Here is a 13,991-nt window from a genome sequence, read left to right on the forward strand (position 1 = left end):
TTTCACACTGGGACATGCAGATTTCAAAAGCCCATTCTATTACAGTCGGTGCTCCTAACAAGCAAGGATTAAAATTCATGATTTAACATTCACTGTTAGCTTTTCCTAATTACAAACACTGGTGAAGTCTTGCTTTGGAGAGGAAGATTTATTAATATAGTCATTTTTAGCACGCTTAAAAATTTTTTTCTACATCTTTAGCTTTAAAAACCTCAAACAAAAACTATGTATATTTTTGACCAAAATGCATACAAGTATGGTTTTAGTTGGCAGAATTAGGAAACCAATGAATGTTTGGAGCCAGGGAACTATAGAGAGTTAATTCCAATTTAGTGGGACTTACTTAAGCCAAACAAAAAAGAGCCCTAGCAGAATGGTGCACCTGAAACCATCTCCCTGGGAAAGAAAGAGCAGGAAGTGACATCACAATGAAGGATCACAGGGGTGGGCCCTGCAGGCCTGATGATGTCCCTCTCTGGTTTACTGACTTGCTGTATAAAATGACCCCAATTTGGCTGGTCTCTGAAAAGGACAAACAGCACCAGCTCACATACAAGTCCTTCAAGGGAGGGGGGGCCTTTACTCAAAGCTCCTCCCTCTCCAGGCATTTTTAGGAAAGAAGTTAAGGAAACACCCCTCCCCACTCCCCAAATAAACGAGTTAAAAAAACTTGGCTTTCTTAGGAACAATGACACTTGTTAGATTACAGGGAAAGCTTGGGTTACCTGAAATAGATAAGAAAGCTGATGGGAATAGAGGCAGATGGCCAGGAGGCACCCTGGTCCTAGGCCCAGTTTCTGTTTAAATACATAACAGATAAAGATATTGTGCAAAAAAATAAAGACATTCACATTTTAGCAGTTAAACTTTTATTTTACTTTTTAAAATTTTTATTTACTTATTTTTTTCTTTTCTACAAAAGGCAGATAATGATTGTTGATCTGCAAATGTTGTGTTGTGCACTCCTGAAGGGGGCGGGTGGGAGGCTGGGGAAGGTGCTGAGAATGCTCCTAAAGGCGTGAGTGAGGGGCTTCAGGGAACCCCCAGAGAGCACGCCCTGCGCCCTCCTCCTCTCCCGCAGCCGTCCCTAGCTCATGTCTATAGTGTTGAAGACCCACTCCGTGAACTTCTTCAGCTTGTCCGAGGCGTTCTGGGACTCCTCCTGCAGCCTCAGGTTGTCTTCCCGCAAGTGCTGCACTTCTGCCTGCAGGTGGGCTTTGTCCTCCTTTTCCTGGAGATGGAGCAAGTAGAGGAGAACTAGCAAGGGGGCCCTACCTGGCTTGGGCTGGGGAGGAGGAGCCAAGGGTCACTTTATCTACCCATTTCCATTCTTTATCCCACTAAACCCTGCATATATGGCCTCTGTCCTGGGGCTAAGCCATTCTATGCTCAGGGAAGAGAGCTTCCAGAGAGCTTCAAATCTACAGTATTAGCTTGGAATGGAAATATAGTGATGTGTATTTAAGACTCGGTTAACAAGAACTAACCTGAATTTTAGGTCATTGTTTTTATGGCTACTGTCTTGATCAAGTTTAAGACACCCAAGAAACAAAATGGCATTCAGTTCTCCTAGTGTGAAAGCCCTAATAACAAGGGCCACATGGGAGTCTGGACTGACACATCGCACAAGGGGTGGGAGGCCAGGAGAGGGCTGGTGGGGTGGGGAGCTGAAGTGCAAAGGCCTTCCCCAAATGGGAACCACTTTTCTGATGTGTGATAGTGAAGGCCTTCTTGCAGAATGTCAGCAGGACCTGAGCTCAAAGCTACCCCTCAGCGTGTGCACAGAAAACTGTGCAGTGACACCATTTTAAGGGCTCTCACAGTTCTAGGGCAGTTTACTCCCACAGACAGGCAACTTGTTCTGAGAGTTATGTTTACCTTCTTCAGATCCTCGCGAAGCATCTTCAGCATACCTTCCAACTGGTCCACTTTAGAAGCCAGGGTGGGAGAGGAATCCTTACTACTGGGAATGAGAAACAAAAGGCTGCATTGGCAGGAGCCTCCAAGGCTGGGTCTCGGACCAGCCCAAGGCTGAGAAGGCTGTATTCATTTGAAAAAATGGATTTCAAGTGAAATTACTCAACATGATAACCCAATGTGCAGTTTCACTTTAAAAAAAGAAAATGATGATCTTAACAAAAGGTGTCACAGGCTTGAAATACAGCTAATCAATAGCTTCCTTTGTTAAAGATGCTGCATCTACTGAAAAAAGAATGTGACAATAAGCGAAAAAGGTCTCTCTGGCAGCACAAGAGGAACTTAGCGGCAGATCCACAGTCACATGGCATAGTGATTCCTGAGGGAGCTCTTCTGGGGGCTCAGGGAAGAGATACTCCTGTGGGGGTGGAGTGGGGCCGACGCAGGATCTGTTTGGGGCCACTAGCACAGGACAGGTTGCTGGTTCCCCAAAAACTGGGCTGTAGTCACGAGCGTGGCTGCAGCTAAGTCATCGTGCCCATGTCTTAAACACTAATCTAAGCATCTTAAAATATTTGAAAAATAAGACTACATGTTTTAAAAGCTTGTCAAAGCTTAAAGTCTTACATTCTGTGCCATTATGATCACAGTTTTCTTACGTTCTATCTGAAGTGCTAGTAATACTGTGTGGGGCGGGTACTAACAGGTGCTGAAGGACAGAGGCCACCAGCCTCCAGTGGGACTCCACAGCCAGATATGCTCCCACCCAGGGCCAGGAACTCTATCAGCTTCCTGCCTCACCACCTCTACCTGAATCCAAGCTGCCGACAGCTTCCTGAACAAGTTCAGCTAAGTCACTCGATCTCAGTCACACCACAGAGACTGCTGGAAAAACACACACCTCTCTTTCCAGAGGCCAAGAGGGAAGAGATGGCGGCTCTGTATTTTCTCAATCATGGAATAAAAGGCATTCTTTACTTCAAAGTTCAAGCTTGTGATACCTCCCTAAAATGAACTGTCATTCTTTCTTCTCATTCTAAGTCTACAACAGCTCCAAAGAAAATGCAGAGTGGCATGGAGGATGAAAAGGCTGCTGGCCAATGAATGATGATGTCCTCCAGACTTCTAAGGCAGGACAACCAACTAAAGCTGACAACATATGGCTTTGAAAAGAAAAGCGGTTAGCAGTAATCCACAACATAATGTGGTACAACAGGCAGGCCAGTTTTGGGGCAGGTGGAAGGTCAAAGACATAGTAGGATAAGACACTGGCAGATGGGGAAAGAAATGTCCTCAAAAAGCCACTGCAGGCTGTCAGGCTGATGAAACTCTCAGGAGCCTACCTGGACTTCTACAGATTCTTCAAAATGAGTAACATGTCTGTGAGTGCACTGGTAGCATTTAAAATATATAGAAATAGAATTACATTTGCATCTGTTTAGTCTATGAGAAACAAAGAGCCAATTCTTTACCCTCATCCTATGATTTGATAATTCCATTCTTTCTCAGGAAAACAGTTTTATACTTCTCTTTGTTAGAGACCTCATCCTAAGAAGGCACATTTTTGTCTTTCCTTTAACTCTACTTTTTAAAAAAATTTTATAAGTTTTCAGTAGCTAAACTCACTGTCATTCAGCTCACTCCTGCTGTCCCAATAAGACTGAAAGTGGCATCTATCTGTCACACTCAGAACTAATGATCCATTGCTCTTACTACACTTTCTTGGCTAAGAGCCTGTCCTTGCAGGCTGTTCAGAGAGGTCCTCAAGCTGCGTCCCATAGGCCATCAGCAGGATCTGTATCAACCTTGCTTTTCCTGCTTCTTCCCACTTCTGACCCTGTTTTTTTTTTTTTTTTAATAGATATCTGGATTCTTACTCATCCTCTACACAATCACCTCGCCATTTGAAAGTAAGAGGAAAACAGAAAATTCGGTCTGCACACAGTTGAACAGAAGTTAATGTGCATGCTCTTGACACAGAGGAAACTCTGGACCTCTGTTGCTGCTTTTTTACTATCTTATTTTATACATGTCCTTAACTATCCTGGTGACCCTGCTTCCAAGCCCAGGAGATGTAAGGCATGCATGGGAAGCTGCTGAGATGGGCACACAGGCAATGTGGCAGTAATGGCAGTGGGGAAGACTACAGACCCAGACTCCAGGACCCCCAGCACAGGGCCCAGGACGTGCAGTGCAGGTGATCTCTCTCACCTGACCTGAAGGTGTGAACAAATGATGGTGAATGGAATACTTAATATTCATAATTATGACCTTAAGTTGGTTAAGAACAGTTAAACTGTGTCTGTACTGCTTAGTTATAAGTGTTCTAACTAACTGTGGTAATGTGCTCCATTCAGCTAATCCAGGTGGCTTATGCCCCTCCTTTGCCACATCCGTCACTATCAGGGGGTGACACATAGTGCAGAGTGGTTCCCTCGCCACTAGGCCACCAACCTGCTGTATGATTTCATCTGGGCCAGAGCCTGGTCATCGAGCTGGTCACTGTTGGATGCTGCACTCAAGGGCCGATGGTTTTCATCACTAGCAGCAAAAAATGAGGCTCTCTGGACTGAAAGGAGATAAGAAACCATTGAGCACTTTGGAACCACATGCCTGAGTCCTATGTGTAAAATGTCAGCAAATGGTCTATGAGGGCAATCAAGTTTAATCACTATATAGGACTGTATTTGAAATCTTATTTCCTCAACCATTATAATGGAAAATATCACTGTTTTAGCTATAAGAGGATAGTAACATTATAACTTCTCTTTAAAAAGTACCTACTATGAATCAATTTCGAACGCCCACCTTTCCCTGCTCATCAAAGTGGCATTCTAGTAAATGTTTCCCTGGAAAGAGGCCTTGTGCCAAATTTCCAGACCAAGACTTTTTGTACCATTTAGTATGATATAAATGCATTAAAGACCTAGATTTAAACTTCTTGAAACTTCTTACAAGTATGTTTTCCACAAGATGCCTGGCCACTCTGGTGGCCTTTAGTCCATACCACCTGTGTTTCAAAATATCCCAACTTAAAATTTATACGAAGATAACCAATAATTGAAAAATCAGGTTAGTACTGGGGAATTTCCAGCAGCTAAATAATATGCAGGAGGCAGTGGGAGCAGCTATGGATCACTCCACAGTTGTTTGGCTTCTGATTCTAAGCCTTGTAAATTTCCACCCCAAATTGAAACCTGATGGAATAGGAACTTTAATTCTCCCAAATAAGAACAGTAAAAAAATCATCTGCTATCATAATTTTATAAAGAATTATTTTAGCACCCCAAATTGTGGAGTGATATTCTTAGAATCAAATCACTCTTTACTCAAGAATGAACAGTAGACAGCCTTGGGCAGACATTTCACTGCATTACTTTTTATTAAGTTTTTTTCATTCCAGCAGACCAGTCCCAGTCTGAGGATCTGCATTTAAGAACCACCATCCTAAAGCAAGCACAGAGCCAGCAGGTTGGCAAAGGAACAATGCAGTACTCTGGACTTGGTGCGGTGAGTGAGAAAGGCAAAGGAAGCATCAGGACTTGATGGGGCAGGACACTCATTCTGATACACCCAACTGTGCAGTTTGCAGCGACATCTTTACAACATGATATAAAGACCCTCTGAATAAATATTCTTTCTAGTCAAGGGAGAGCTGGGATTCCTCTACCCTTTGCCCATCCTACGTGTGGAGATGGCGAGACATCCATGTTATGAATTCCTTGTAGAGGAAATAGCAGGTTCCATCTGATTAATAAAGCATGTGCCCAGCTCAGGGTCTGGCCCTATAGGGTGTTCAAAAGCCATTAGCTCCCTGGGCTGTGGTTGTGCCGGTGAGGTACATGTGCTGTCAGTGTATCCAAGGCAACGGGAAAAACAGACTTGATTACAACTCTGAACACAGCAGCATGGCCCTCAGGGTCCCAGGTTGCCCTGCGTGTATTCCACTGCACTCACCCTCATAGGCTTTGGCAGCATCTACCAAGTTGGACCAGTCCAAATCTGCAGCAGTGTCAGGCAGGGGCATAAGGCCGGGGTCTGGCATAGGTTGCCTTCGGGTCTCCTGGATGTCAGTGAGAGAGCTGTCCGAGGCCGAGAACTCTCCTGCAAAAGGGGACAAGGATCATAATAGTGCCTGTGTCCACAGAAGAACCACTCGTGAACTTACCCACTTTCCATTATCAAATAATTTGTAAGCCACTCATTACCAGAATCAATGCCTAATCTATCAGGCTGCTAGTGGCTACCCTAAACCTGGCCTAAAATAGGAACAAGCTTCTTCCAGTCTCTCTTCTTTCTCTTTTTCTCTCTTTTTTGGTGGTATTGGAGATAGAACCCAGGGCCTCTTACATGCAAGGCAAGTGTTCTACCACTGAGCTACATCCCCAGCATATTTATTTATTTTTAAATAAATGACAGTGAAATGCATTACAATTCTTATTACACATATACAGCACAATTTTTCATACCTCTGGTGTATATAAAGTATGTTCACACCAATTTGTGTCTTCATACATGTACTTTGGATAATGATGTCCATCACATTCCACCATCATTGCTAACCTCCTGCCCTCTTCCTTCCCCTCCCACCCCTCTGCCCTATCTAGAGTTAGTCTATTCCTCCCACGTCCCCCCTCCCAACCTAACTATGAGTCAGTCACCTTATATCAGAGAAAACATTTGGAATTTGTTTTTTTGAGATTGGCTAACTTCACTGAGCATTATCTTCTCCAACTCCTTCTATTTACCTGCAGATGCCATGATTTTATTCTCTTTTATTCCCAGCCTTTTTATTTTTGAGGCAAGATCTTGGTAAATTGCCCAGGCTGGCCCCAAACTTTCAATCCTCTTGCTTCAGCCTCCCAAGTTGCTGGGATTACAAGGCATGTTCCACTGTGCCTGCTCATTTATAAAATAATCTCCTGCCATCGTTCTCTCAGCGTGAGTCATGGGAACACTAATTATGCGCTGAGGCAATAGGTCTGCTTTTGGGGCAGTTGTCTGTCCACATGGGCTCAGGGTGGCTGTAGTGCTCAACTTTCCCTAATAGAGTCCTGGGATTGAGCTGGGAAGAGCCTACTCCAATGGAGAGCTGAATTTTGAAGCCAGCCCAGGAATGTCTATTTCTTTCAGAGGAGACAATAGGGCATAGTTTTATCTGGACTAGAACCCAGTCTCTGGACTCACACTCAGTCACATCACAGAGATGTGAATCCTCTGCTAGAAAAACACCCAGCTCTCTTTTCCAGAGGCCAAGAGGGAAGAGATGGTGGCTCTGTATTTTCTCAGTCATGGAATAAAAGGCATTCTTAAGTTCAAAGTTCAAGCTTGTGATCCTGCCCTAAAATGAACTGTGTCATTCCTTCTTCTCATTCTAAGTCTACAACAGCTCCAAAGAAAATCCATAGTGGCATGGAGCATGGCACCGGTGAGAGGCACATCCTTGGCCTGTGTCTGCCCTGCATCCCAGAGATGGCCTACTGGATTCCACAGGTGAATGTGCAGGTGGTTTGAGAAGAAAATCAGACAGTGAGTGTGTGAGGGAACACAGGAAGGGGTTGAAATTGCTCTTTTTCCAAGGACACAGGTCATCCCATCCCATGAGCAGTTCCTTGGATTGGTTTTGGTTACAGCAGTCTAATATCCAGTTCTTTCTAAGGTGACAATTGGTCAAATACAAATATTAAACCATTGTCAACAACTGACACCTTAACAAATAACCTTCCTTCTCCCAGGTGGGGATGAAGGAGCACCACAAGCCCCTCTGTGCCATTTGAGAGCACACTGCTATTGCTCAAGTTCATGGAGGCGGACGGAACAAAGGGGGGACTGAGGGGACCAGAAAAGCATAGCTCATGAAATATAAAGGCCCTCAACAGGCGGATGCTGTATTAGGAACACAGCAGAGTGTGTCCCTCAGAATGTTAGGTAACATTAAAGTCCATGCAAATTCAGAGTAAAAGTAAAACTCTCACATTAAAATCTACGTGACTCTAGAAATACCTGTTTATACAGGGTTAAAAAGTTCTACATATTATGCCAGCCTGGTAAGCCAGGGTATATTTAGTGCTTGTTTTCCCTTTCAAATTACATAAAGAACCACTCTGAAGTGCAGCTGCTAGTTATTAATGTGCTTAAAATTAGCGAAATTATGAGTAAATGGAAGTCAACAAATACTGCAAGATATTAAATGCTCAGTTCTATTTAAACTTGCTCCCAACAAGGGTAAGTAGGTGGAACAGATGATTTTGTATGTCACTCACAACCCTTCTGCCCTTTTATCTCTGGGGCTCAAATTTCCATATGGGGTAAAAATTCAAGACAAAAATCCCTTCCCCACTTCCCAACACCTTTCAGTGGTAGTCTCCAAATGAGTTAAGGCGGCAGGGATTAGCCCAACGACAAATGCTCAGTGTAGGACATGATATCACCAAGCTGCCGCCTTTCACAGGAAAGCTAAAGGAGAAGGTGCTGTAGAGGGCAGCCTTTTCTCCCTCTTCCCATGGAGCCCATGGGCTCATTGAGCCTCTACAACCATGCTGCCTCGCTGGGCCATGACCACGTGCGTGGCCAGATCTCCGGGGCTGCGCTCCTTGAATGCCAACCTCTAGAAGGCAGGGCTAGCTCTGACATGCTCACGCAGGCAGGACACAAGGAAGGGCTCTTTTCATTTCTGCAAAGGTCAGAAAAGAAGTGCAAAGAAACAAAAGAACAACTCCAGGTAGAAGGATACCACAGGAGTAATGGAATTCAGAAAAGAAATTCTCCCTTTCTGGCCCGACATGGGGAGAAGAGAAGAGACAAAGGTGAGGGGCATGTTAAGTTACTACCAAGAGCTTTATTTTAGACTCTGATGGTAGAAAAGTGATCATTACATGTTTGAATTTGATTCACTGGGGGTAACTTCCTGGAGCAAAGAAAAAATAGAGAACTTGTATGGGGATGGGATGCAGGGGGAAGATGGCATGCTCCTACTGGGAGTGACAGAGGAGAAGCTGGAATGGGCTGCTGAGCAGGACAGAGACACGGAGGAACATTTGGGTGCGAGAGCTCAAGAGCGATGCAGGGCAGGGTGAGGCTCAGTGGGACAGTGTTTGCCTGGCGTGTGTGAGACCCTGGGTTCCATCTCCAGCACCACCAAAATGAAAAAGAAGGACTGGGGATGTGGCTCAAGCGGTAATGTGCTCGCCTGGCATGCGCGGGGTGCTGGGTTCGATCCTCGGCACCACATAAAATAAAGATGTTGTGTCCACCGAAAAACTGAAAAATAAATATTAAAAATTTCTCTCTCTCTCTCTTAAAAAAAAAGAAAGAAAAAGAAGTTAGGTCTGGCAAGAGATTTAGAAAATACAGCTGCAGAGAAGGAGAAGGAATGTGGGTTTGATGCACAAAGTGGTATAAAAGCTGCAGCAGAATTTGTAGGAGAAAGGACAGAGGGGGCAGTGGTCACAGCAGTGTGTTTGACGCACCGTCAGGAACACAGGTCCTATAATAGGTGTCTGCGGGGCTGAGCAAGGGCTGTCAGGGGAAGAACAGGACTCTGGGGTGGACTTGGACTGAGAGAAGAGAGAGGAAAATACCAAATTTATATCTGAAGCCCCAGAATATGGCTCTTCCTAAAACTAGAATTTTGTTAGGTCACAGAATAGACACAGTATATGTGAAATAAAGGCAAGAACATGGAAGCAGCCATATTTATAAGCCTTTTCCTTAAATAATGGTTGTTAACAGTGTGAATGGACACATAAAGGTGTCAACAAACAGGGGACAATATCCATACAGCCTGGGGGAGACCCAGGACAACTACTCGACTCCTCTGGGTTCTCAGGGTGGCTGTGGGGGCAGGGAATACAGCTCTTAAGAAGAAACTGATCTAGTGTTAGCAAAATTTGCACAATCTAAACATCAGCTGTGCTGTTTGATAAGAATATAAATTCCCAGATTGTACCTTCAGACCTTAAATCCAGTGTCTTGGGCAAGGTCTAGGAGTCTGTTTTTAACAGGCATCCCAGGTGACTTTTGTGATCTGGGATTCCAGGAGTAGGGATGAGTGTGGGAGGGGCTGATAAACTGATGCACCCTGATGCAGGGTTTGCTCTCAGCAAAACAACTGGTGGCTCTGTCTGGGACCCTGGGTCATCCAGCTGAAGCTAGGGGAACACTTACCATGCAACGACTTCATTCCTAAGGTGTAGGAAGGCCTCCGCAGCGGGAGAGACTTGGGGAGAGAAGGGTACGTGCTGCTGAAGAGGACATCGTTGGGCAGGGCTTGGTCCAGAAGCGAAGCCCTGGAGGTGAAAAAGTGCTCCCTCTGGCCACTGTAAATGCTCTCGTCAGACAGGGTTCTGTGCAAAGCCCGCCTTGAGGTGGGAGTGCTGGGGAAAGGAGACTGAGGGGAGGACAGCGCGTGGAACTGTAAAACAGTGAATACAGGGAAGTCAGTGTCTGGCTCAGACACCAGAACCCCTCATTTATTCCTCTGTCTTTGAGGAGTAAAAGGAGTCCCCAGTCATTGATTTCCTAAAGCCCAGAAGGCCACCACATCATATCAATACTCCATGTGTGATTCAGACCTGTGACTAACTGGATTAATCAACATGGTGTGGTGGTCAAGAACAAGACTTCAGGACCAGATGAATGCGAATCTTATTTGCGCCCCGTTTCTTTCACCAAATCATGGAATTTCCCTGAGCCCAATTCCTCATCTATAAAATGGCAGCACAACACCTGTTGGGATTGTCAAGTGCATTAGGTGGGGCCCTGAACTGATCACAATGGCACGTATCAGGCCTGTTATGGTCTCCTGTGGGCAGAGCCACCATGCCAGGAAGAACAGCTTCAAAAGCTTGTCAAGTGATAGCTGGGCAACAAGAGTGTGTAACCATCCAAATTTTATTAACTGAGACCATCGGTGGGTCCTGATAAACACTAACTACCAACAAGCTATACTAATCCAATCTCTCAAGCTAGATGGATTTCAGGAGGTTTGGAAATTAGTTTTTGAAGACATATTTCTATTAATAACAGAAGTTGGCTTTATAAATAACAAATATTTTTACATCAATGGCATAGTTCCAGGCAGGTGTGTCTCTTATGGATGCCTTTTGCCTTGTTGGCCAAATTTGATTTTACCTGAGATCTTTCCACAAATAGCTAAATTTTTGAGAATCGCTTTCATTGAGAAATACACAGACACATTAAGAATGTTTAAAGGGGGCTGGGGTTGTGGCTCAGTGGTAGACCACTTGCCTAGCATGTGTGAGGCACTGGGTTCGATTCTCAGCACCGCATATAAACAAATACATAAATAAAGGTCCATCAATAACTAATAAAAAAAAAAAAGAATGCTTAAATACTCAGTAACCTGAAAGCAAATGGAGCATCTGGCCTGACAGTAATAAGTCATCCTCAACAGCTCCTCCTAGGACACTGTTCACCTTGACAGGGGAGCAAGGTGGAGTGAAGATGTGAGGAGGAGGGCCGAGTCACCTCTGGCAGAAAGCCACAATGGGACTTTCCATGACACTTTGACAGGGCAGAGAGAGGATGATTTAGTGACAGCTCCATTCAGGTGGCTGATGCTACAGACCCAGAAGTACAGAACGGACACTCAGGTTCCCTCGGGAGGTCTGGGGCCTGGCACACTTCCACTCAACAAGCCAAGGGTTAATCAAGTCAGAGCTGCCCCCAGGGTGCTGTGCACAGCTGCTGCACAAATTATTAATCAAACACACTGTAAATAAGCTTAAGGTGTTACCAACTGGATAAAAATGGTGTTCATTTTTAAAAATTCAGGATGAGTTGTTTTAGCACTTTGATTTTAGCAAAGGAATTTCCAAGTATTGTTTCCACCCTGAGGGTTTTACAGAAGAAAAATTCTCCAACAATTCTAGTTTCAGTCTCTTTGGGAAATAATATACTTCAAGATCCTTCAGGCAGTGTGTTTTATTAGAAGCTAAAGCTGAAGGAGCAAGGATTGGAGGTAGGGAAACACCTGCCCAGATGCTCTTTGCCCATTAAAAGATAGCAGACTTAGTCTTGTCCAAAAACGTTGGGATGGCCCCTCACTTCATCCCTCTTCAACTCCAGTCTAAAAGTATACAAAACTGCCCATTCCCAAGAATGCCTCGTCTGCTTTGTCCAGGGCCACTGCCAAGTACTGCCAGCCCTTGGCAAACAATCACAGTGATTTCACAGAGCATCCAGGTGGGAGGAAGGGGTTCCCAAACTGTGTTCCAAGGAGCCATGAGGTTCCTTATAGCCCCACTGCTAGGCAAAGAGGTCTGGGTGGGACAGGAACCAAGCCATCCCCACCTCTCCTCTCAGAGCTCAGTTCAACATATTGGCTTTCTCTGTGTGATTCTGTTTTTAAAAAGGACTCCAGAACTTTAATACCTTTTGGAGGCTACTTATCTGTAAATCTGGTCCTCTGTTCCACAGCAGAGGGATAGAACCTAGAGAGGTGACACTTTGCTTCTGGCAAATCTCCTGTTTTAGTCTCTCACTCTTCTAGTGCTCCCCACCCCCCAGCTGTCAGTAACATGTGTCACCTGTACTCACAATAAGCTGGTAACAGCTCTTCCTAAACTGGCTTCTAGCAGAGCCCCTTCCTTTGCTCTATATACCTGGGAGCACTGGTTAGAAATGTATGTATATCTGCCTGACCAAGGCTTGTGAGTGAGGTTTCTTATAACGCTACAGCTCAACCAGCAGGAGCTTGATGGCAGCTGCGTGGGAAAGCTCAGCTATGGCCTGTTGTCCGTGTCACACTCTACTGGCAGGCAAACCTGGGAGTGAGAGCTGCTAGGTACGTGGACCTTCAAGAAAACCACTGTGGCGTTTTGAGTGGGTTCCAAGTCTCACAGCCCAAAGCTGGTCTCCTAAGACCCTGAAGCCCATTACAAAGGCTTACAGCCTGGGATCAGCGGTGGTCTGGAAGACCAGACCAGGGCACACTGGCCTCACTGACACAGCAGAGCCAGTCACTCAGACAATGACTTCAGAAGACACAGGGAGCAACTTAGCAGAACTCATCTGAAACTGAACCAGCTCAAAAAAGATGAAACCAGTGAGAGAAGAGAGAAAGTGAGCCTGTCCCAGCCCTGCTCCCAGCCCCTCCCTGCAGTGGGCTGGGGCCAGCCTCAGCACTTTCTTTGCAGCAGGTCTCACATGAATACAGTCACAACACAAAGACAGGATACCTCTGCTTCAAATAGGAATGCTAAAGTAATTTACTTTGGAAATAAAAGCCAAGAACTAGAATAAGAGCAAAACAGACATTTGCCTTCAATTATTTCCACTGCAAGAATAAATCAAAAGAATGAGAGCTCTGAGGTTGCTCCTTGCCAAAAATGTTGAACTAGGAATTAGGGGAAAGATTCCTTTCAGGGTAGATTTTATTTTCCTCTGACCTTAGGGAAAAAAAGAAAGAAAGAAAGAAAGAAACTTTTATTTTGAAACTGATATTTAAAAATTTTAATATACTTCCTTGAATTTTGATGGATAAAGACAGAGAAGCACTATCTTTTGCATAGTTTCCATGGAAACCATTTGTACCCTGGATGATGAGTCAGAACTGCTAAGTGCTGACTTCTGAAACAAATGACAGAAGTCAAAATGGTTACATCTGTGACACAATTTAGTAACATAATAAATCATGTTAATAAATCATTAATTTCTGAGCAAAACTCCTGAATGGTCCTTGGGATACATTTTATTCCTGTAAATGTTGATTTTTAAGTTTAGGAGGTACAGCTGACCATTCTGGGGGAGATGTTTGTGTGTGTGCACACACACAGAGGTGATGGGAGAGCCCAGAGGCAGTGAGAGCACAGGGCTCCTTCTACCTGGGCACTTCGTGCCCTCAGATCACAGTGTCGAGTGGGTAAGAAAATAGTCTAGCTTCCATCTTCCATTCATTCTCCAAGTTCTTCTGAAATAAAAGCTTTCTAGTCCCTTCAAACAGACTACAAATCAATGAACTAAGAACCTCAAAAACAGAAACCTTCAAAGTTTACTGCCATGACTTTCTGGGGGCTCCCCAGTATACCCCATAATAGACCTCAGGTCCAGCT

At 44.7% G+C, this 13,991-nt stretch overlaps 1 protein-coding gene across 1 annotated transcript in view; it reads right to left on the reverse strand.

Moving 5' to 3' along the window:
* Positions 1 to 960: 960 nt before the first annotated feature.
* Positions 961 to 13,991, reverse strand: part of Sipa1l1 (signal induced proliferation associated 1 like 1) — a 355,392-nt gene continuing 342,361 nt past the window's right edge. Inside the window, exons 21-25 of the mRNA XM_026401335.2 lie at positions 10,084 to 10,330; positions 5,875 to 6,021; positions 4,372 to 4,486; positions 1,879 to 1,963; positions 961 to 1,231 (exon numbers count right to left, since the gene is read on the reverse strand). Of these exons, the coding sequence (XP_026257120.1) occupies positions 1,088 to 1,231; positions 1,879 to 1,963; positions 4,372 to 4,486; positions 5,875 to 6,021; positions 10,084 to 10,330 (738 nt within the window). The 3' untranslated portion in view covers positions 961 to 1,087. The remainder of the gene's footprint in view (positions 1,232 to 1,878; positions 1,964 to 4,371; positions 4,487 to 5,874; positions 6,022 to 10,083; positions 10,331 to 13,991) is intronic.

This window comes from Urocitellus parryii, chromosome 6, assembly GCF_045843805.1.
Source record: "Urocitellus parryii isolate mUroPar1 chromosome 6, mUroPar1.hap1, whole genome shotgun sequence".
In the NCBI taxonomy this organism is placed as follows: Eukaryota; Metazoa; Chordata; class Mammalia; order Rodentia; family Sciuridae; genus Urocitellus; species Urocitellus parryii.